This window comes from Acanthisitta chloris, unplaced genomic scaffold (genome assembly GCF_000695815.1).
Source record: "Acanthisitta chloris isolate BGI_N310 unplaced genomic scaffold, ASM69581v1 scaffold9805, whole genome shotgun sequence".
Lineage (NCBI taxonomy): Eukaryota > Metazoa > Chordata > Aves > Passeriformes > Acanthisittidae > Acanthisitta > Acanthisitta chloris.
The window spans coordinates 21,558-44,426 of record NW_008674317.1 but is presented as its reverse complement, the minus strand read 5'-3'; the positions used below and the strand labels follow the sequence as shown (position 1 = coordinate 44,426).

The 22,869-nt window shown below is 43.6% G+C and overlaps 2 protein-coding genes across 2 annotated transcripts in view; both read left to right on the top strand.

Moving 5' to 3' along the window:
• SYNPR (synaptoporin) overlaps positions 1-13,242 on the top strand; it is a 44,563-nt gene extending 31,321 nt beyond the window's left edge. The window contains exons 3-5 of the mRNA XM_009075293.1: positions 1,118-1,316; positions 10,241-10,432; positions 11,452-13,242. Coding sequence (XP_009073541.1) covers positions 1,118-1,316; positions 10,241-10,432; positions 11,452-11,718 — 658 coding nt within the window. The 3' untranslated portion in view covers positions 11,719-13,242. The remainder of the gene's footprint in view (positions 1-1,117; positions 1,317-10,240; positions 10,433-11,451) is intronic.
• A 5,889-nt stretch (positions 13,243-19,131) lies between these two features.
• On the top strand, positions 19,132-22,343 carry SNTN (sentan, cilia apical structure protein). Its single transcript, XM_009075291.1, has 4 exons — positions 19,132-19,241; positions 19,874-19,908; positions 20,650-20,789; positions 22,185-22,343. The coding sequence occupies exons 1-4, from the start codon at positions 19,132-19,134 to the stop codon at positions 22,341-22,343; spliced, it is 444 nt and encodes a 147-aa protein (XP_009073539.1).
• The last annotated feature ends 526 nt before the right edge of the window (positions 22,344-22,869 follow it).

Below are 22,869 nucleotides of genomic sequence, written 5' to 3'. Positions count from 1 at the left end.
CTGCTGTGGTACTTTGTTTTCCTCTGGAGACTTAAATTTTTATTTAGCCATATATTCATGGCTGCTGCTGTCATTGACTTGCTGTTACACACATTAAATGCCCTTGAGCAGTGGAATGTCTCCCAGAAGACCTAATCCTTTCTCAGCACTAGATGATCAGTTCTTTAACTGCTGCAGGCTTCATCCACTCTACTTGTCCTGCGTGGAGCTGTACAGTGTGATCCCTCATTGGGCCCCAAGTCCCCACTGATGTTAATTTGGGCCATGCAATAGGACCTGCCAAAGTGCCCCCTCCATGGATCCTCTTTCTTTTTCTGTATCAGAAAATTAAAATTATTGCAGCAACAAAAGAGTCTGGCAGGAGCTTCCAGACAGAACATGGATCCTCTTTCTTTTTCTGTATCATAAAATTAAAATTATTGCAGCAAAAAAAGAATCTGGCAGGAGCTTCCAGACAGAGCCACAAATCTATTAGCTTGGTCACTGTTTGCAGACAGTGCCTGAGTACAAGGTTAGGCTTACATTGCTAAAACCAGGGCATGCAGACTTTTTCTTTGATCCAAGTTGTGTATTTCTGCTGCTGCTTGGTTTTAAAAGCCTTTAATGTAGAAGCACTATGTGTCTCACAGCCCTGCAGGCCAACAACAACAGATAGCTCGGCGCTGAGCAATTTTACACAAGGAATTTGTGAACGTCCAGACACAGGTATCTCATGGGCTTAGTACAGAGGATAAGACCTGTTTTCTGCCACCTTGATTGTAAGAATTCAAGAATCCAATTGTTTCTCATGTTATCCTTTTTCAGTTGTTGCCATGGCAAAACCCCAGAGAGGACAGGGAGGGTAGTACCAAATGTTTGGAACATCAGCTTTTCTCTGGGATTGATTAAAAGATGTGCTCAGGTGTTTGGTCTCACCTCGACACTCACGTGGAAGTAACCTCACGTGTAAAGGAGCTCTGAAGAGCACAACCCATGAGGCTGCTTATAGGGCCAGTTATTCATGGGTGTTAATGTGCATCAGGAATGAAATGGAGACACAGCAAATATATTTATCTTTATTCAGTTGACAGTTTCTGTTTTCTATACTTCACTTGCTGCTCTATGGGATGTTTTCCAGGTTGCATCAAGTCAATTTCGAGGCTCCCACTTGCGAAGGCAAGCGCCGAGAAACACTCGCCTTGATAGGAGATTTCTCCTCTTCGGCAGAGTTCTTCGTCACCATTGCAGTCTTTGCCTTCCTCTACTCGCTGGCTGCCACCGTGGTTTATATCTTCTTCCAGAACAAGTACCGTGAAAACAACAGAGGGCCTCTAATTGTAAGTGTTGGAAAATATTTGCTGCGTTTTCAGGTGTAGTTCTTCACCTCTTGCTTTTTTCGATGGTTGAGACTGTGGTGTGGTCTGGGAGATCCAAGTGGCTCAATGCCCAAAGCATCTCTGCATTCGTCTGCTTTTTTGTCTTAATGGTGATTTAACATTTTAACACCAAAAGTAACAGAGACTGTATGCAGGTGGAGTTTAGTCCTAATCCCATGTGTACTTGTGGAATTCCATGCTCCTCTCCCACTGCCTGCAATGATGATGTTCACACAAATGAAGGTGTAGCTGAGTGGTTGCAGTGTTGGGGTCTGAGCCACATGTCTGTGGCAGCAGAGCTTCATCAGTGGGGAAAAAAGGGAAGATAACATCTTGGCATCAGCCTGACAGACAGACAAAACCATACCCCTGACCAAAGCCTAGCCAGGGAGATTGCTTGTTGCTAATTACTGCTGGATTCAGCCACATTATTTTGCTTTGGAGAGTGACGTGGCTGTTTTTCCAGTATGATGCTGAGCTCCCAGCATGTTCGTGTCTCTACGCTGGTTTATGCAGCTCCTTGTCTTCCAGTTATCATCATCTGCACCCATCAAGCTGTTGCTGTTTGTGCCTTTATTTTTCTTTTTGCTTATTCCTGAAGGCTTGTGATAAAAAGCAAGTGCTGCTGTGCATTCTTTTTCTCATCATTTGAGACTGTGAAGCCAGTAAGGGCCGTTTTGTTCCAGGTATCTGTTACCTGTCAGTGCATTGTGCCCTGTGGTGCACCCTGGGATCTTGCTGGGTTTCTAAGGGTTGTCTGCTGACCCTCACCTGAGCTAAGCTGGGTCAGGTCTCTGCATCTGTGGGCTGTAGGGTTGCATAACAGTCTCCCTTCCATGGGCAACCCTCTCCCCCATGACTGCAAGGAGCAGGATACACTAAGGAAGAGGAAATATTTCTCTGAAATCTTGGTGTGAAGGGAATGATTCACAGGGAAGGTGGGGGGAGTTTATCAAGGACTGATGTAAGGAAAGAGTTAGTCCTGGATTTCAGAAAAATCTAGTTTCTGACTGACAGAAATCAGACATTGGGGTTAGAGAATTGTGCCTTAAGTGACTGAAAGCCACCAATAAAGAGTACCAGAAAAATATAACAGAAAGGAAAATAAATCACCAGCACAGAAAAGCTGAACCTGTTAAAGGAAATAATTACAGTAACAGTCAGCAAAAGATTAAACTGTAGGAAGGTAAACTTAGCCTCATGGGGTTTTGAGGGAAAGATTTTCCCACTGTAAGATGTGAGATGTTTTCTTTATGTTTGCATCATTCAAAGTGATGAATTGTTGCCAAAAAATATTCTCCTTCCAATCAAAGGAAATGAATCCTCTTCATTTGGGGGTTGTTGGAACCTTTCCTCTCCTAGAAAACAGTGAGGAAATGGGGGCAAATAGTCACAGAGGAGAAGGAAGAACAGGCAAGATAAAGGAGGCCCTACAGAAAGATTAAATAAATAAAGTGCTTTGTTTCTGCTTGGTTCAGTTGATATCAAGTAATATCTCATTTCAAACTGTCTCATCAAAGGATTAGTTGCAGAGATCTGCCATCTTTATTTTCTTGCAGAAAATAATTCTTTCTCTTGACCAACCACATCATCCTCTACAGCAATACAAAAAGGAAGGATAAACAATAGTACTGATGTGTCAGATTATGATGTGGCCATTTGCCTTTGTCCAGGACTTTCCCAATGCAGCTGCTGCTGTCATGTTTGTCACAGGATGCACAGCACAATCCTCTACAGTGTTACCGTCGCATTGATTTAATTGGGTCTGTGTAATGGATTGTAATTCAATCTACAGGTTAAATTTAACCAGTGTCTGTTATCAAAGCCTCTGTTTTCAATTTCCCAGTCTTTAAACCAAGCCTAAATGACCTTATTTGTTCAGAATATAAAGACAATTCTTAGTGTATCCTACAGCTAAAGCAGTGAGTGGTGTTGGGAAGTGGCTGAGGGTTATGGTCAGTTTACACTTGACAGAAGGGGAGTCCCATCTGCCCCAGCCACATGCTCCAGCATCTTCTTTGCACAGCCAGCTCTGTTGTATTTGGTATTTTTAGAAAAAAAAAAAAAAACAACCTTTTTTGCCTGGAGCACATCCTTGCTGGTCTCCTTGGAGACTGTCCAGTGCAACGATTGCAGCACCACAGCTTGACTGGGGACAGGGTGTGAGCCCCTCTGCAGTGGAGGTGTAGGGAGAGTGCAGAGCCTTAGGCAGAGAAAAAGCTGGCAGCTGTAGCCAGGAGGAAGTCAGGGGTCAAGAAACACTCAGGGTGAAATCCAGCTTCTCGTGGCTGTGGTGCTCACCTAAGGGGTGTCACGTGTTGTGCAAAGGAGGCAGGCAGTGCATCCTCCAGCTCCAGGCAGATGCTGCACTGAACTGACATGGATCAGATCAGATGTATGAGTATGTCTCATCCCTGGGATTGTTCCTTCCAAAGAAAAATGCTGCAGAAATGTGTGGTGCTTTGTGCACACCTGAGTCCAGCAGCAGTCCCCAGCACGTGTTGGTGCAGGAGGCAGGGCAGCCCTCTCTCCTTTTTGTCACCAGGCAGAATCCATGCATCACCCACCATTTCCAGGCTACCACATTTTGCCTCTTAGTGAAGAGTTAAGAGATTATAGTTTCATCCATCCTTGCTTCTGCTGCAGTGCCTGATCACAATTTCATAGTTAAAACTGTTCCTGTTTTAAGCCTTGTACTTCCTCTTGGCTTGATATTTGCTCAGTCTGGGATGACATCTGCCTTTAAGCAGCACCTCTCAGAGCTGCCTTTCCTCCTGACAAATTTTCAGGGTTTGAAAAACGAGTATGACAGGAGAAGTGGAGAGAGGAAAAAAAAACCCTTTCACTTGAAATTTTAATTTTTTATTATTTTTTTTTTTTCAAAAAGCCCTTGCACTGGCAGTCAGAGCACCATCAATGCATTACTAAGCTGCAGTGGCCTGACTGGGTGCAGAAGATGTAATTAAAAGGAATTTAATGACCGCTAAGTCATGAGAAACTTGCAGGGAAATTTTCAGTCACAAATGTCTCAAGTTTACCTTGTTTATACAGATATAGGGAAAAGAGCTGCGTGTGCTGAGATCTCAGTGAAGCATCACTTTAACTGTGGAAAAATATTTTAGTGTGAAGTGAGACATCAAGGCAAGGAAATATTTCCAGTGGGAGAAGCAGCTAACTTCTTCCCCAGCTGTTTGGATGGCATTGGCATGTTTTATTCACTATGCAGAGAGCCATTTCTGTTGCTAACGTTGCCTGTCATGGTTTGGGGATAAAGATCTTACTTTTGGTTGTGTTACTCATCATGATGGAGGTGTGGGAGTTGCCCCTTCCCACGGGGCTGGCAGCAGCAAGCCCTTGCCATGTGCACCCTCCACATCCCTCGCTGACTCTGAGAGTTAATTTGTTGGGGTTCATACAAACCTAAGAGAGGATCATGGATTCCCAGTTTCTAAAGGAACAAGGAGCAGGTTACCAGGGATTAAATACCTAATAGATATGTGCAATGTGTTTCTGAGCTCTGCAAACCACAGATGTGGTTTTAATTCCATTGCAAACTCCAGCATGATGCATGTGTACAGTGAGGAGCTGGGGACTCACCTCGGTGGTTACAAGTGCAAGGCAGCTGTGGTTAGTGCTCAAGAGCCAGAAACATTTTAAGGAAATTAATTGGAGATGGTGACTTCGATTTTAATGAGTGTGATATACAAAATCTCACCAGTTTTCAGTATATCCCCATCTCTCAGACCAGCCCAAACTGGTTTCCACTCATGTAACACCATGCACCTGGGGAGGCATTGCTGGTTTGCCATGAGAGCAGAGATGAGCTGCCACCTCAGGCTGCCACCCCAAGCACCCATCTTGATGTTCTGCTTCAGATCTGTACATTCTGTTTATAAGCAGAGAGGAACCAACCCAACAGTCCTGTGCTGAAGTTTTTAGGGGATTTGGGTCAGGATGTTTCCATAGATCTCTCAGAAAATGAAGAACAGTCATGGTCAATGTGCATCAGTACCATCACTCTAACTTCTTACTTTTTCCATAGTTTCCTTACACAATATGTACTCCATTTAAAATCCACACTCTGACAACCCCATGTGCCTTCAGATTTGACTTTGGGAAGTTGTAGGCTGGCCAGGATAAACCATATGCATTCATGTATAGATGTAATGTAATTCACTTTATTAATATTCCAATCTACTAGGATACAAGCATAAAATTATTTAGCCAAGAAAGGTGACTGACACAGCCATGAAAAGGGATATTTCATTTTTATAGTGATTACTTGATAATCTCATTCTTATAGTGCATAAAGATGCTCACACGTTAAGAAGATGAGATCTTTCCTTTGCATCTGGAGCCCTGTGAATAATCACATTAAGCAGAAGGGCATTTGGTTCTTTACATACATTGCAGACTGAGTGAGTTAGGTACACCCTGGTCTACTCTTTGGAGATCTCTTTGATTAAACATGTTGTATTTCCTCACCTTTGTTCAGCTTACTGGAAAATAGATAGGGAAATAATGAGCCATCTGAATCCTTTGCAGTTAACAAATGAAATTAGGAAGAACCTGGATAATTCTTTGCATTTCAAAGAGTTGTTTCACCCTTTGTTGTCATTTCCTTTTTCAAATGCAAGCCAGCATGACCTTGGTGTACATGCTGGTGCCTCCCAAGGGCTCTGCACGTGCCTGCCAGAAGCAAGCTTGCAAGGCCCTACACTATTGCAAGAAGCATGTAATTCTTTCAAAGCTGCATTCGGCAGAAAATCTGGGGTGGGACCTGGTTCAAACCAAAAAAGAGCTAAAATGCCACTGTAGGAAGGCGTTTGCTGCCTGCGGCAATCTGCTGTTGGCCTCTTTCCCGGGCTGGGGCTGTGGCTCTTGCTGGGGTAGTTCTTGAATTTTTAGGTTGGTTGTGACTGTGAAAGCAAATTCTCTGAGTAGTTTGACCCTGCTGAGGTAAAGAAATCTCCCTCTGCTTCTGTGTGCCTGGCCATGAGACCTGTTGGCAGTGCTAGACAGGCTCTGGCTGGGAGAGTTTATTGACTTCGGCGTTTGAGGAGTTGCTCCCTTGGATGCTGTAAATGTATGACAGGGTTTCCTCAAATGGAAAGGTTTTGTGGCATGAGCTCTGCATAGAAGGCAGTTATCAGCCAGATGACAGCCACCCTCCAGCCAGGCCAGAGCTGAAGTTTTGCCTGGTTTTAAACATAACAGCCCAGGACCATCCTGCCAGACTTGGCTGTGAGGGAGAGCAGGGCACAGACTGTACACAGGGACTTGTGTGTCAGAGCCCCCAGGGGCTGCTGAAGCCACTGATCAGCTTGGAGCAGATGAAACACATCCACTTTCTAAGCAAACAAGCAGCTTCTGCAGGTGCTTTTGGCTGGATAAAGTTGCACTGGACACTGGGGGAACCAAAACTCAGGATGCTTAAATGACTGTAAGTGACTGCCCTCTCTAAACAAGGGCATTTTGCTAAAGCAGTAGCTTGATAGCAAGGAGAAAAGTTTCCATTACCATGAAAAGAAAAGGCATTCACAGTTCTATTCTAAAACATATAATATATACAATTGTTCCAAGTAGGCATTTTTGGCAAAGTCAGTAATAACAAGTTTCAACTTGAAAAAAGCAGCAAGATTTTTTTTTTTCACATACTTCAGGATCCTAAAATCTTAAATATTTTCTACTTTTCCATACGTATTCCTGTTTTGCCTCCTTCCCAAAGGCACCTGTAGGCAGAGCAAAGTATCTCAGCTGAGCTCTGAGACAGAAACTTTGCAATTAGGAGTGTAGCCTAATCATACAACAATACACACTGAAAAAATCTGTAGACGCCACTTCAAGAGAGCAACTACAAAAATGACTTTGTTGAAAAGGAAAGAAAAGGCTCACCCATGCTATAGGGATATTAAACATTGAAATGCAAGATTTGTTTTAGTATGCAGACACTCTGGCCTTAATTACCAAGGAGAAATTCCCCAGATAGGCATTAAGCCACAGAACAGCTTAGCTTGAAATTCACTTTTATTTTCAGCATGTCATTATCTTGTAACTCTGTTCCACCCAGAGCTGTGAAAATGTTCAGCCAGAAATCCAAACCCACTTGAAAATGAGAGGTTCGAGTTCCAGCCAAAGCTGAAGGTTCACAAACAGTCAAAATAAATAGGAAGATGCAAGTTTGCTCTAGTCATAGAATCGTAGAATCATACACTTTGCTCCTTGCACAGTGCAGTGGAGGCAGAATGAATCCTCCAAGAGCCTGAGTTCAGCCACGTGGCCTTGGTGAGAACACCTGCTGAAAAGATCCAGGTGTTCCATTAGCCTTTCTGCCTTGTCTTCCTGAGCTGCTCTTGGCTGGCTGGTGGATGAGCTGCATGGTTTTCTCCCTGGGTCCCACTGTGCCATCTTTCCCTTTTGGCTCACTGTGTTTCTTGCACCCAGAAAGACTTTACAGTTTTGGGGACTTCCTCTATACAAGGGCTGATCCTAGCACCTCAGGAGCAGAGACCCTTTCTCCAAGGCTCTGACCTGCTCTGAAATAGGGGAATTAGTGACCAAGAGGGCAGGATTAGGCTTCTGTAGACACCCTGGCACAGAGGAGCAGAGGAGGTCATCAAAAGGCTGGAGATTGTGGTGAGATGGAGAAGACAAGGCCTGAGAAATAACATAAAATACTTCATCCTTTTAGGACCAGACCCTCAACTGTACAGTGGCATGGGATGTTCCTGGAAGGACTTACAGCCAGAACATGGGCTACCAGCAGTTAGAGTGAGGGGCTCTTACAGATGAAGTTACTTGTGCCATGAGTTGTGCAAATGCTTCACCAACATGGGGTCAGGGTCTGTGAGCTCACCAGCAGATCTGAACTCCTGCTATTGTCACCTGCTTCAGGAACTTTGCTCACTTTTAAAACTTTTCTCTTCCTAGCAGGTTTAACCTCCTGTGTTGCATTAGTTTTAGTTGGTTTGTCTCTGTTTGCCTCAAATTTCTACCTGCTGTTATGCTTTTACTTTATTGGCATTGCCAGTGCACTGATTGCAAAGCTGGATTAGCTTGCGCAATCTGTAAGTGTGGTGGCATTGGGAGAGGGCTGCTTGTCATCTAAAAAATGTACTGCCCAAAACTCTGCTGTGTCCCCATCTACTGTGTCAATCAGAACCTGTATGGGGGCTTGGCATCCAGGTCGATAACATGTCAAGCCTCATAGCAAATAAAGAGCATCTCCCATCGTGATTCACAGCTCAGGGGTTATCTGGTGTTTCTACCAGCTGCAATTTTTAGGAAACACTTGCAATTGAACTGATGCCTCTAGGAGTCTGTTTCTCATTCAGTTACTGCTAGGACATATGAGATACAATAATTTCTTTTGCTGGAAGTCTCCCTAGGAAAAATTACTCTGGGCTATATGCCTCTGCCTACGCAGTTAAGATAGTTGTCAGCTCTTGGTCTTCACGCTCTTAAAGAGAGCCCATTTGGGCAGCATGAAGGAGGTCAGAGGAACTCAAAGCTCCGTGGCAGACACAGGCCTGCAGAAAACAAATTGTTAAAAGAGTAGAATGTATCCTTTGGGAAAGCATCCAAGCACAGTTAATTTAATCCCATCTGCGTGAGTGGAGACATCCTTTGTTCATGGCTCGGTTGCGCTGGTTTATTGACTGGTGCCTCTCCTGCCATGGTGGAGGCTCAGATCCTCCATTTCTGTGGTGCCATGGAGAGCTCCTTCCCCAAATGTCAGGTGTGCTTGTAGAAGTTGAGAACGATGTTTCCTAGGGATCACTTTTTCTTTGGATACGAACCCGAAACACTGTGTTCTTAGTGAACGTTTTCCCTTCCATCCCTGTACACCTTTCCCTTGCCAGGGGGAAGGGGAAGCAGCCCCATGGGAGGTGGGATATCAAGACGCAGCGATGCAGTTAGTGGTATGTTAGACTTTGGCACCTCTACCATCTGTTGTGGGCTGACAGATGGGATGAAATATGACAGCAGAAAGGCTCTTCTGTTTTAGCAAGACACAAGAAAGCTTGAAAAATCACACCTCCTCCCTCCTTTCCCCCCAAACCCACACAACAACAGTGTCACTTGGCCACTTGTTCTGGCTAAGACAAGGAGAAGTTTATGCCTGTGCATGCTCTTGAGAGTCTTTCGAGGGGAAAGTGAGCAGAGTGGATCAGAGCAGAGCTGCTCACAGGTGCTGGATCCTGGAGAGACTGCCGCACCTTCTCCTCTCTTTTCACATGGATGGGAGTTAGGAACAAGTGCTTTACCAGGCCGGAGAGGAGCTGAGGAGTCTCTGCTTGGCAAGTCTTGCTGTTTATTTGCTCACTCACGATAATTAGTGGCTGCATGGCTCGTGCAGCAGGGACATTTGGCCTTACCTGTGGCTGGTGAGAAAACTCCTCATCTGGTAGCTGAGGATTAGCCAGTTTCAGGTTCTCCCTGAGAAGGAAACACTTTCTATTGGAAACCCACCCAGACTACCTGTAGGAGCACCCAGGGCAAGTCCCAGCCCTCAGGAGGGGTCAGCTCTTTTACAGGCATGTGCATTTTGTAGTTGAGCCCAATTCATCAGCCAAGTGCTGTGAACAGACACATTTTCACATCAGCTCAGCATCCTGGGTACCAGCCACATGTTTGTGGGAATCTGGCCCCAAGGTCAGAGGTGCAAATGTCAGCCCAAGGGCTCTACCCCATTAGGCATGTCAAGCACTTCTGGAAATCAGCTGTGTGGGTGATGACAGTGACACAACCGTCCCCTAAATAACAAGCTCTTGGTTTTTCTCTCCTCTGACACAAGCTTTCAGTTTTCTGGTGATTTTTAATCTTTTTTTTTTTTCTTCCCATGGACACACCAGTATAATGCTTCTAACTAATTTGTCTTTTAGGATTTCATTGTGACAGTGGTCTTCTCGTTCTTGTGGCTAGTGAGCTCATCTGCTTGGGCTAAAGGACTCTCAGATGTAAAGATTGCAACCGACCCAGATGAAGTGCTGCTGCTGATGTCTGCCTGCAAACAGCAGTCCAACAAATGCTTGCCTGTTCGCAGCCCTGTTATGTCAAGCCTCAACACTTCGGTTGTAAGTGACTTTGATTGCTACTGTTCACCCTTACCTTACAATGTATGTTCATCTTTTACCCGTGTATTGACCTAAATTGGCTGGTGTAAACCAGTTAGCTGACATGATTTAATTGGAAGTACAGTCTTGCTGCAGGGAAAGGCAGACTGTGACTCACCACAGCTCTGCCGTGGAGCAGCAGCAGCAGGATGAGTGTGCAGGGTTGGGATGGGGAGAAAGCAAAGTGTCTGTCCAAGTGCATTGGTTGGCCTCTCTGCTTTTAACTTGCTCACTGCAATGCTTTTGAAAAGAGGTCTGTGTGCTTCTTCAGGAAGAAAAGATTTTGTGCCTTACAGATTCCTTTAAAAATCCTCAAAAATCCAATGTAAAATTGATCTTCAGAATGTTTAAAAAAAAAAACCACAAAAAATACCCTCTAGGCTAGCTGTTCAATTAATATTTCTCTTTTTAATTAATTTCTTTCAATATTATCTTTCCACAGTCCCTTTAAACTAGATTATGCTTGCAAATAAAAATACTATTTAGGCCTAAAAACTCAACCTTTTTCTGGAAACAAACAGGAAAATATACACATTATGAGCTGCTGCTAAGGGAGGTGAATTTGGGAATTTGCTTCAAAACTGAGAAAATTTTTCAGCGGGTTTTTGGAGAATCATAGAATCATTTAGGTTGGAAAAGATCTCTAAGATCTTAGAGGCCAACTGTTAACCCAGCACTGCCAAGTCCAGCACTAAACCATGTCCCCAAGTGCCACATCTACACATACCTCCAGGGATGGTGACTCCACCACTTCCCTGGACAACCTGTTCCAGTGTTTAACAACCCTTTCAGTGAAGAGATTTTTCCTAATATCCAATTTGAACCTCCCCTGGCACAACTTGAGGTCATTTCCTCTCATCCTTGAGAAGGTTGGACTGGGAGCAGCTTTGACTTCTCCCATGACTGTGCAGGGTCCGTAATATTAGCGTGGGCTGTGAGACCATGGCTGCAGGTGACAAGTTCTTCTTGTTCCTACCTAGGTCTTTGGCTACTTGAACTTTATCCTCTGGGCAGGCAACATTTGGTTTGTGTTTAAGGAGACGGGCTGGCACTCCTCGAGCCAGCGGCACCCTGCGGACACCATGGAGAAGCAACCCGGGGGCTACAACCAAGGTGGCTACAACCAAGACAGCTATGGGCCAGCTGGTGGCTACAACCAGCCAGCCTCCTATGGCCAGGTGGGTGAATATGGCCAGTCCCAGAGCTATGGCCAGAGTGGGCCGACCTCCTTTGCTAATCAAATTTAGGGTTCACACAGTGCAAGCTCTTGCATCCCTCACATGTAGAGAGTTTAACAGGTCTCAAGTTTCAGTGGCGCCAGATTTTTAAGGGTTCTACATCAATTAATACTACAACACAGTGTTTAATGTCGATTGAAGGTCTAAGCCCACCTCCTGCAGCAGGTGGGAGGTGGCTGGTGGGCTGGAGTTGGCCTTTTTATCCTGACTAGCCAGATATGGGGGACGTGCTCCTCACAGGTGGTGACCTGGAGTCAGTGTTGTAGTATGTACTGTAGAGATAACTTTATGGTAGTTTTGTATGTGTTAAGATGGTAGAAGCATTTTGTAGCCTCAAGTCTGTAGTATTTAATATGCATAATATAATTGAATTTCCTTCTGCATTTTGGTGAAAAACGGAAGTGTTTTACTATGATTTCTACAGATTATTCTGTATATCCATGCATGTAACATTGCACCTAAATTTTCAAAACTGCCTGTCTGTGACTCTTCAGAGCGTTTGTTTCGGTTATACCTTTTTTTTCAGAAGATTTTACTATTATTTCAGTTAACTGAGTCATCCATCCGTAATTTAGTGCATGGATAAGCAGTTTCATACTACCAAATGTCTGGACTGTGTAAATGGAACTTCTCTCGACTTCTGCCACTACATTTTGTTAAATGTCTGTTTCAAAGAAGTATGCATCTTTTATATATTTTGCAGAGTTGAATATATGGCTTACCCAAGTTCTGAATGCTTTGTAACTAAACTGTTTTTCCTTGAAATGGCATTCAGTAGTATATATGGTACCTGACCAATGTTTATTCCATTTAACTCAGCTAAGTATTCATTCTATAAATCACTATTTCTATGGATGTTTTGTGAATCTTTTAACGTGAGCTGTGGAGAATAAGGACCAAGTAACTGTGTTATATGTTTACAAAGGTATTTATTTAACTAAGATAACAGAGGTGCAGATATCAGTATACAAAACCATGCGAAAATGCCCTGTTGCTTGATAAAGCAACATGAAAACTGCACGTATTGTTGTGACCTTACAAAGCATAAATATTCCTTTATGCCCTCTTATAAGAAGCAAACCTTTTCTGTCCGTGCTGTTTCAAGATTGTTAGATGTCCCTCTGTTAGGTCGCTGCTCTGAGCGCTAGCTTGGTGCTACTGGAGAATGTAACTGGATTGACCAAATAAATAACCCAGGCTCAGAGGAACTCACCCTAAAATAGCCAGAGCCAGACTTGTAGCCTGTTTGGATTCCTCCCTGGGAAATTCAACCCTCCCTCACTACAGCATATGGGATGCATTGGCACAAACAAAAGCCTGAAGCACAATATACTAATCAAAACTGATCATCTGCATTTCTAGATCAAAGTGTATCAGTATATAATCTTATTGTATGAGCTGTAATGTTGAAAGCATCTTAGCTTAAAACAGCTTAGTCTCTTCTATGATTGTTGTAACCAATTTATGGCTACTCGGTGGATGAATCTATATTGTGATATCTATTTGACCCTAATAAAGTTATTGCATACAATGCATGTTTTCAGAGTATGTTAATATTGAAATGTCACTGCAAAATAACAAAGATAACTATTAAAGAAAAGTAACTATTCCCGTGCCTGACCTTATTGGTCATATTCTTACTGTTTTCCAACACTTTTATGAGGATTGTTTTAATGTACAGTGGAGTACAACACTTCTGCAGACACCTATCATTAAAGGTCAGTATCACAAGTTTGAAAGAAATTGAAAGTGTGCAGTTTAATACCTGCCTGCCTCTTTACCTCTCTTTCCATCTCTCAGTAGGACCAGCCCAGTACTGTGTTAACCATCCCAGTTCAGAGGATTGCTGGAAAGCCACATTTGAGTTGTAGAGAAACCAAACTGGAATATCTAAATGTTCTTGTGTTCCAAATTAGAGCAAATTACAATTTTGGGGGTCAGTGAAAAATTTTATTTTACCTTTCAATTTTTTTGTTTAGTGTTTTGGGGTTTTGGGGTTTTTTTTTCTCTTATAAGTTTGGAAAAAGTTAGATACATGCAAGTCAAGAGAAAGTAAATCTGTGTGTGTGGCAAGAGGTGGGATGGGATGTGTGCTGTTCATGTCCCCCCCTACATAGTCCTGCTTCTGCTACTGGTTTTTTTTTCTTTTACATTCACTTTGTATTAATTGATCAGGAGTATCCTAAGCTGGTTTATCTGAGCCTCTCCACTGGATATAGATTGGGGATTTTTTGTGTGTCAACTGGATTTCTCTTTGTGAACTTTTCCACCCAGATCAGCAGGGTCCCATCCCCAGACTTTTCTATCCAACGCTGAGGGTTGGAAATTATTTTTGCTTTTGTTTATTCCTGCATTTGAAACAAGCTGAAAGTCTTACGTAATCATGTGAGCACAGGAACTGAACCTTTCAAACCCTCAGGAGTTCACACTCCTGGAGAAAGGGCAGTTTCTAACACAAGGCTGGGAACAAAATTAAGATTCTATATTATTTTGAGTGCTATTTCCAGATCTAAGTTTTTTTCATTGAAGGGCATAGCTGGTGGAAGTGTTGACAAAAGTAGTGTAAGAGGCACATATTTCCATGAAAGACTTGCCCTTTGCTTTACCCAGCTGGCCAAATCTTCACAGGTACATCAGCTCCTTGCTGCCATGCAAAACAGTTGAGCTGGTTCCAACCCTTTGGGGACTGAAGTCTTCACTCTGAATTAAGAGGGAAGAAAAATCTCTTCGTCTATAGCTTCCCAGATTAATATAGCATACCAGCAGCAAAAATGAAAACAAAAATGATGCATACACTTGTCTGTGTTATGTAAGAAAATGTATCTGAGTGTTTCCTCCGTGTTCCTCTGGATTCAAGTCTTATCACATCCTTTGGCAGTTGATGAGAAATTAGAGTTTTTTGTACTGGGGATAGAGACTATATAGCAAAAGGCTGAGCAGCAGATGAAAAAGACTATTTGATGTTACCTGGATTTAAGACAAATAGCTAAGTAAACTCCATCATCTTCTGTTAAACTGCTGCTGCAGCCTGATTGCTTTCCTACTTCATCATTAGTATCTCTGCCAGTTAGTTAAATAACTAGGTCAGCCTGGGAAAAAAACACGTTCCTTGATCTTCTGTGCTGTCCCTCCTGTTTTCCCTTGTGTTTCTCTTTATAGCCCATTTCTCAGCTACCCAAGCTGGGAGCATGTTTGCATTATCAAGTGTAAAGCTGTGGAGGAGAGACAAGTACCTCTGCAAGTGTGGCTGGGGAGGTGGGAGCTCAGAACTCTCTCTCCAGGTGCCTCTGAGGCCAGGGAAGGGGCATGTTCTCCTGCTGGTTTGGGATTTCCTCATTGCTCTTGTCTGGGGAGGGGATGCACTTTGCAGAGCTGCAGCATCATGCCCTGCACGGGAAGGTGCTGGAGAGGGCAGGGAGGGTGACTGGGTACCAGTGGCTCTGTAGCCTGCTTCACTCCCTGCCCAGCATGTCAAGGAGATAAGGTTGAGTTCAGATGCAAATCCAGCCCACAGGGCTCTGCCCTGCCTTGACCAGGGCTGCGTTTTTTGTGTTACATTTTTGTTGATGACTGATCAAATCTCCTTCACTCTTGCCATCAAGCTGCCCACAACAGAGCCTCGATGATAGCCAGGACTTGGAGAAAGTTTGTGCTCCTGTTGCATGAATTCATATTGCAGTTGCCTGACCTGATTAGGTTAATTATTTCCAATCTTTATATGCTCTCAAATTGAATGAACAATTCATGCTGTAGCCCTGAATCATTCTTGGCTGAAAATCTGATGTACTGATGAAAGAGGCAGTGGCATCAACACACATTGCACCTCCCTGTAGTCTGCTCCTGACAGTGTCTTCAGTTTCTTAGTGAATATGACAGACAGATAAAGAACTACTGAGTAAAAACTGCCACGTATTGTTTCATCCTTTTCTGGAAAAGTTCTTCTCATATTATGCCATATCATGTCATAAGCATTTAGCCCTCTGTCTACTAGGTTAAACGTAGATTTGAGTCAAAAGTCTTTATATATGGGAATGGATGGGCTACTTAGCAAGTGTTCTCCCTGACTCCATTCTTTTTTAGGAGTTCTTTTTATTGCCTCCAGCTAAACCCAAGAGCTTTTCCTCTTGGAGTTTTCTATCTGCAATAATCTGTATTTTGCTATTAATATCTGGTGCTGATTATCCCATCATTTGTCAATGCCATATATCCTTATTATGAAGATCTTAGCATTTTGATATGAAATTTTAATAGCTCAGCAAAGAGACACCCCATTTGTTGCATTAGCTACCAGTTTCTGTGCTTACATTTTTATTGTTGTGTCCTTCCTTTCACCATCCCTAGAGGTTTTCAAGATGAGAATGGATGTGGCACTTAGTGCCATGGTCTAGTGATGATGGTATGGTTGGATTTGATGATCCATGAGGTCTCTTCCAACCTGGTTGATTCTATGATTCTTTAGTGAGATTTAGTTTTTTAATACAGTTGCCTTTCCGAATTCTAAATGTGCTATAATAAAACTTTCTCAGAGGAAAAATTATTTGGTAATAGTATTTTCAGGTATTCCTCTGAGAATGAATACCATGCCAAAAATGTTGGGCTCATCCCTTACCCATTGGATTGTCAGAGGAGCTGTGTGCCTGCAGGCAGGGGATCCCCACAGCCACTGTGCTCCCTGACAGCCCCTATGGGAGGCACTTTTTGGCCGAAGTGCTGTGCCACATCTGAAAATTGCCTGGACTTGAGGTGACAAAACATGTTTCCCTGCAGGCAGACCAGTTTTAATGGCTTTTCTTAAATGACATATTACCTGTCTCAGCAATGGGATTCATAAATGCTTTAATCACATATTGTGTAAGATGAAAATAGCCATATTCTGGTCACAAAGAATCACAGAATGGTTTGGGTTGAAAGTGACCTTAAAGATCATCTAGTTCCATCCCCCCTGCCATGAACAGGGGCACTTTCCAGTAGATCAGGTTGCTCAAAGCCCCATCCAACCTGGCCTTGAACATTTTCAGGGATGGGGCAGTCACAACTTCTCTAGGAGAAGAGATCAAGTTATTGCCTCCCTGGGTGCAAGTTAGCAGCACTTCTGCAGCTGCTGCAGGGTTTGCTGAGGAGATGAAGTCTGAGTGGCCAATGGTGTGAATGCATCTCCTGTTTCAGGTATTCCCTTGTGCCTGTGTGCCTTGGATCCTCCTGCCTGCCATGGGCATGCCCACACCTGCTGCTGCCCAGGGTCATCTCTAAGAGAGCCAGGGCTCCATCACACACATTTCACAACATAAGTCTTCATGGTTTACAGGAAGTACTTTAAAAAGATGGGAAAACTCTGGGAAATCGCCAAAAGTGAAGCGGAACCTGTGGCTTTCTGCAGTAGCAATTCTTTTAAGTGAACTGCCTGTAAAGATTTTGCAGTTTGAAGTGGCAGGTTGCGTATTTTGTGCAGACAAGATTGTTAACGCGTGAAACATGCTAAAAATTGACCGATAAAAGCACCTGGATATTTCAAACATAAATAGTGTGTATCAAAATAGCTACAGAGCAGATGGCCTGGCTCCCTGCACACCTTGCTGACCAGAATACTGGAGCAACAAGCAACACACACAGCCAAAATCTCGCTGTCTTCAAAGCTGATCATCTGCAAAGGCAAGGGTTATCCTCATTCTACCCTTTATCTGTCAGGCACAAACGCTCCTGCGTACACTAATTAGTGTATCCTAGAGGGATAATGAACCCCAGGCTTGTTTGAACTTGTTACTACCCCAGCAAAGCATATCACCTGTTCTAGAGCTCAGGCTCTCAAAAGTCGGTGAGATTAAAACAACTGTGAGCTGAAATCTGATCTATGGTGGAAAGAGCCCAAAACACAGAGGGCTGGGTTTGCCAGCCTGCTCACAGCACTGCCTGTCACCGATAAACATGCAACTCAGTCTGTTTCTCACTCTCATTTTTACCTTGGACGCTAAGACCAAACATTCCCTTTCCACGGATTAACTGGGATGTAAGGCTTTTCATGCCTCCTTGTATGGTTCAACAGATGTGAAAGGGAATTATCACTTCAACATGATATCAAGACTCTTTTCTTTTTTTTTTTTTAGCTGATGGCAGATTACTAAGCCTGAATTCTTGTTTAATTTTAGTGTGTTAATTGATGGGATAATGAGCATTGATTATATGTGTTTTGGCTGCGTCATTGCAATTACAGGCTCTGTTTTATTCATGAGCCAGTCCTAAAGAATGCACTAGAGATCTAAGACAGCTTAAACCTCTCAGAAAAAGGCTCTGAATTGTTTGAGTAATGACACTCTTAGATGGAAAATTAAAGGTTCTCTTTTCCCATGCTTTTTAAGATAATTAAAATCCAGGAACAGTAAGGTGATGAACATCCTTATTCATTAGCCTTCAGTAATTTAGCTTCTACTAAATGAGGAAAACATTTTAATTCTCTAGGCCATCTGTTGCAGTCTCCTTTGTGTGTCCTGTTACATAAAGTCTCATCCCGGATAGTTTTAACATCAGTATTGTATCTTTTCACCAGAAACGATGAGGTGGATGAGGTAGTTGAAGTCACTACCTGTTAACAGACCACCCTGGGATTAAAACAGCCACTTGGTCTTTCAGGTTGCAGTTATCCTGTCTAGACACCTCTAGGCACAGGATCTGCAGAAAGGAGACCATGCACGGAGCTAGGCAGCGTGACAAGCTGTGTGTTTTCTAATAGCAATATCCATGCCAATAAATAACAAAGTTCACCAGAGCCCTTCCAGTTCCTCTAACGTGCGACTGCTCTGCCATATGGCTCCGTGCTGCTTTGGGAAGCAAGCACTATCTGTTCGGGCAGGAACTGAAGCAGAGGCTCCGTGCTGGATGCTGCTTTGGAAGTAGTTTGGAGGCAGAACAGATCTTCTTTGCACTGCGATGGGGGAACAGAGTAACTATTAGAGCAGGAGTGTGCTCACCTGGAATGAACGCTGGGTCAGGAGTTGGGAAACACTCGGTGTCTGATTCTGGCTACAGAACAACTCACTTTATAGCTTGGGGGCAAGTTACATTAGCCCACAGCAGGAAAGTTTCTCATTAACATTATAATGCGCATAGCTGAATGGATTCAGTGTCTTAGTTATCCCTGATGCAAAGTCATATCCCTACAGGTCTAAGAGGATTCAGGCTCCATTAGTTTGGTTTGTTTCTGTCAAATTCTCATGTAAAATACAAGGCACACTACCTGCCAGCCCAGCAGTGCCACCTCTCAGGGACTGCTGTAGCCTGGTGCATTTAGCTGGCTCCAGGATCTCCAGGCAGCATTTACATTATTGATAGGCACGGCTGTGAGCAGGCTGCTTCCACGGGGCAGAGCTTGAATCCACCTGTTTGCTATTACTCGAGTTGCTTGGAGATCACAAACACCCCAGCCTGGAGATGTGTGGCTGCAGAGCCAGTGTTCCCAGCACGAAGCAGTACTCGGTCAATCAGCCAGCTCCTGCTTCCACCAAAAAAAGCCCTTCAGCTGCAGCAAGCATGCCCAAGCGGTAAGTCATCACTTTCTTCTGGCATCTTGGTGATCTGCCATTTGTCTTGGAACTCATTATCTGGATGTGCTTGTCTCTATCACAAGCAAACCCTTCTGCTGTGTGTTGGCTGCTGTGTAATTAGTTTCCAGCACTTTAGCAAAAGGTACAGAGGCTTTAGGTTTTAATAGAAAGTCGGGAGGTGCTTCTGACAGATGTGAGTCCTGCTGGGAATAAAAGCTATGTGTGTGCTCCAAACTGAGAGCACTGGTGAGGGGGAGATGACAGACCACTCTGTACTTCCTGGAGTTGGGCTTAAAACTGAGAAGCTTCCTGAAGTTCTTTTCATTTTCTGAAGAAATTACTTGAAGGATGTTGCAGTGCCCCTCTTTTGAAATTAATTAATAAGCAGCTTTAGTAACAACTCCAGGCTAGTTGCTTAGGTGAGGGATTAGAAGCTGTGTGATGTTCTGTGCTGCTTTTAGAGGCCATTTTCCTTCCCACTGCGAAGGAAAGACAGTCTCCCTTGGGAAGCCCTGAGTTCCTAGGGGATGAAATGAGACAGAAATGAGCAGACTCACTCATGGAGAAATTATATACCCACACACAATTCACCAGGTGATAACTCTGCCTCTCTTCTCTCTCACTACCAGCATACCCATAGCCAAGCAGCTCGCATCAATAAAAGGTAAGGGGACCCCTTTGTTGCTACTTGGGGATTCAGGTCTTCCACAGCCCATGTGCAGAAAATTCTGGGGATGTCTCAGAGCTGCAGGGGCCATGAGGACCCTTGGCTGGTGCAAGGCAAGAGGGTTTTGTGGGTCCCTGTGCAATGTGCTCCTGTGTTGATCACATCTCTTCTGCTTGCCTTTTCACTAAAAATCACAACCCACATCATCTGTGGCACCTGGTGCTAACAGAGGGCTGTGGGCATGCAGCCTTTAGGATGTAGCTCAGGAATGGGGGGAACGAATCCAAGCAAAATCCCACATATATCATGATGCTGAAGTGCAGCACTGATGCTCAGATGTGGACATTTCTGTTCAGCCAGGCTTCCCAACTGGGCCATGAGAGTCCAAATGCATCCAGGAGATGGCCAGCATGGCCTGTCTCTGTGGTGTGGCAGGTCCTTGCTGGATGCCCAGGGTCAGAGTACATGATATGGGTCTCAAGCATTGCGCTGGGTTACTGCCCTGGCTCCAAAGGTTCCTTCAGGGTGTGATTCCATGGGAGGTGAGGCATGTTGCTGGCCCACTCCAAATAAAATCTGGGCCAGGTCCTCTGTGGGTATAAACAGTTTCAGTCTCATTAACTTTAATGAAACTACACAGATTTCCACCCACCCAGGATGGTTCTTACAGATTCCTTTCAATTATATCTCAAATGCCACTGTTTTTTTGGATAGACTGATAACTTTTTCTCCCTCCAGCTCTAGAAAAAGGCTCAGACCTTGAAAAAGCTTTTGCTACAGCAGTTTTGGTGTATAACAACTATGCTGACCCTCAGGGCAAGCTCAGCAAAGCTGAAACCAAGACGTTGCTGCAAACCCAGTTTTGGCATTTCATACAGGTGAGAGGGGGTGGGTGGCACTGGCCTGGCACTTTGGGCTCTGTCCTGCAGCTGAGCAGGCATCAGTCCATGGGGTAATCCTGAGTGAGACTTTAGGAACTTGGTACAAACATACTCAGTGAATTGGTTGTTCTATATTGAGCTATAGGAGGGACAGAGCAATAAACCATGGCTGATATACCTGCTTGCATTTGTTTAAAGAAAACAGGCAATTGCAAAGAAAATACTATCAACCAAATGAAAAAGAAAACCCCCAGACCATGACAAGAGATTGTATTTATGAAGAGAAGAAACCCATTGCATTTAATGAGGTGTTCGGTAGTTTGCCAGAGCACAGACTGACCCAGCACCATGAGAGGAATCCCAGAGCCACAGAGCTGTGTGCACTGTGCTCACTGGGGGAACTGCTGGGAGAGGGGGCAGAAAGCCCTTCATACCCTACCCATCCAGAGGGATATGGTGAAAAACAGTCACATCAGCACTTGTGACTGTAAACTTCCTGCAGGTTTTTTTCCCCCTTCCTAAATTAAAATGATACTGCTTTATCAAGTGGTAGGAAAAGCTCTGTAGGACTAATAAAAAGACCTCAACTAAGTAAATGAGAGAGATGTTTAGGATTAAAGACATTCTTAATAATATCTTTGCTTCCAAAAATAACAAAATCACATGACTTTGTGATTTGGGAGGGGGAGGGGAACTGGCACCAAATTATAAACTAGGCACCCTATGGAAAAAATATTGAAAATATCCATCGCCAATCAGACTTGGGGTCACAAGATGTTTTGGAGATTATTAAGAAAAAAAACTATCCTGGAACTCTAGAGGGGTTTTTTTCGTAAGGAAATATGAATAACAGACATGATACATAATTTGAATAATCCCCTGCATTCCAACAGTAATGCCCAACAGGACAGAGAGGAGCAGCTACTGAAGTTACACCTGTAAAATCTACAGTTTCTGAGACCTTCACAGTATATATTTGTATATATTTGAATATCACGTTTAGGAGGTTTGGTTGGTTGTTTCCTCCCCTCAGTTTTATCAAGACACAGGACTCTCTTTTTCCTCAGCATTACCAGCTACATCAATCATCATCACTGTCAGATTTTCAATCATGATTAGGTGTCTTTTAGAAGATGTATTCCTGATTCTGATGGAAACTTTAGGGATTGATTGTTCTCCTGTCTGATTGCAATAATATTTCTGTTTGAATTTCTTGGGATAACCTTAGAAAAACTAATATGAATGTGGACATAAAAACCTGAATGGGAAGATAGGAAAAATACATTAATATTTACATAGGTAGATGGCTTTTTATTTTACTTTAATGGTGCAACAAAAAAGGAACCTCATGGTTAATTTATTATTTTTTTTGTCGTTTAACATTTTCCATAGGGCCAAGAAAACAAACCAAAATACCGGGAGATAATTTCTTCCTTGGATGAGGAGTCAGAGAACAAAACTGACTTTGAAGATTTCATGATCTTGTTAGTCAGTCTCACTCTAATGTCTGACCTGCTGCAGGAGATCAAAAATGTGAAAGCCACAAAATGATCTGTGCTTTAAAAGAAGAAGTGGCTTGGCACTTTATAAGGAAAGCATGAGCAAACCACACAGAGAGACACTGTCAAGTGCCTGGATACCCTATGCTGGTCCCTTTTAAATGGAATAAAGTCTTGTCCAAACCTGGCTGAACTTACTCCTCTGTAGAAACAGTCTGTGAAGTGAAAAGTTGGTGCTTGGGGCTTCGTGCCCACTATGTTTGTGCTTTCAGAGAGTGTGCTGACTGGATCCCAGTGGGTCCCAAGACCAGTCAAGAGCTGGGTGCAGCCCCCAGCCCAGTTTAATGCCAGGGAAAGTCTCTCCCAGCTATCTCCATCATCTCCCACAGTATTATGGAGAGATGATGAGGAGACAGTTGCAAAAAGTGTGCAGCCCCATCTCTCTTGGGGCAGCTGCATGCATGGCATGGCCAGTCAGCTCTCCAGGGCTCTCCCAGTTACACTAGGATGCTTCAGCCCTGAGCAGGGCAATACTAGAGATGGTTTCCACAATTGGCAGCAACCACAAAACATGTTAC

Bases quoted from the DNA above. Each gene is read 5' to 3' on its own strand.
- SNTN (XM_009075291.1), top strand. From the start codon at position 19,132: ATGTGTGGCTGCAGAGCCAGTGTTCCCAGCACGAAGCAGTACTCGGTC. The intron at 19,242-19,873 runs GTAAGTCATCAC...TCTCACTACCAG, and splicing joins GCAGCAAGCATGCCCAAGCG to CATACCCATAGCCAAGCAGC. The intron at 19,909-20,649 runs GTAAGGGGACCC...TTCTCCCTCCAG, and splicing joins GCAGCTCGCATCAATAAAAG to CTCTAGAAAAAGGCTCAGAC.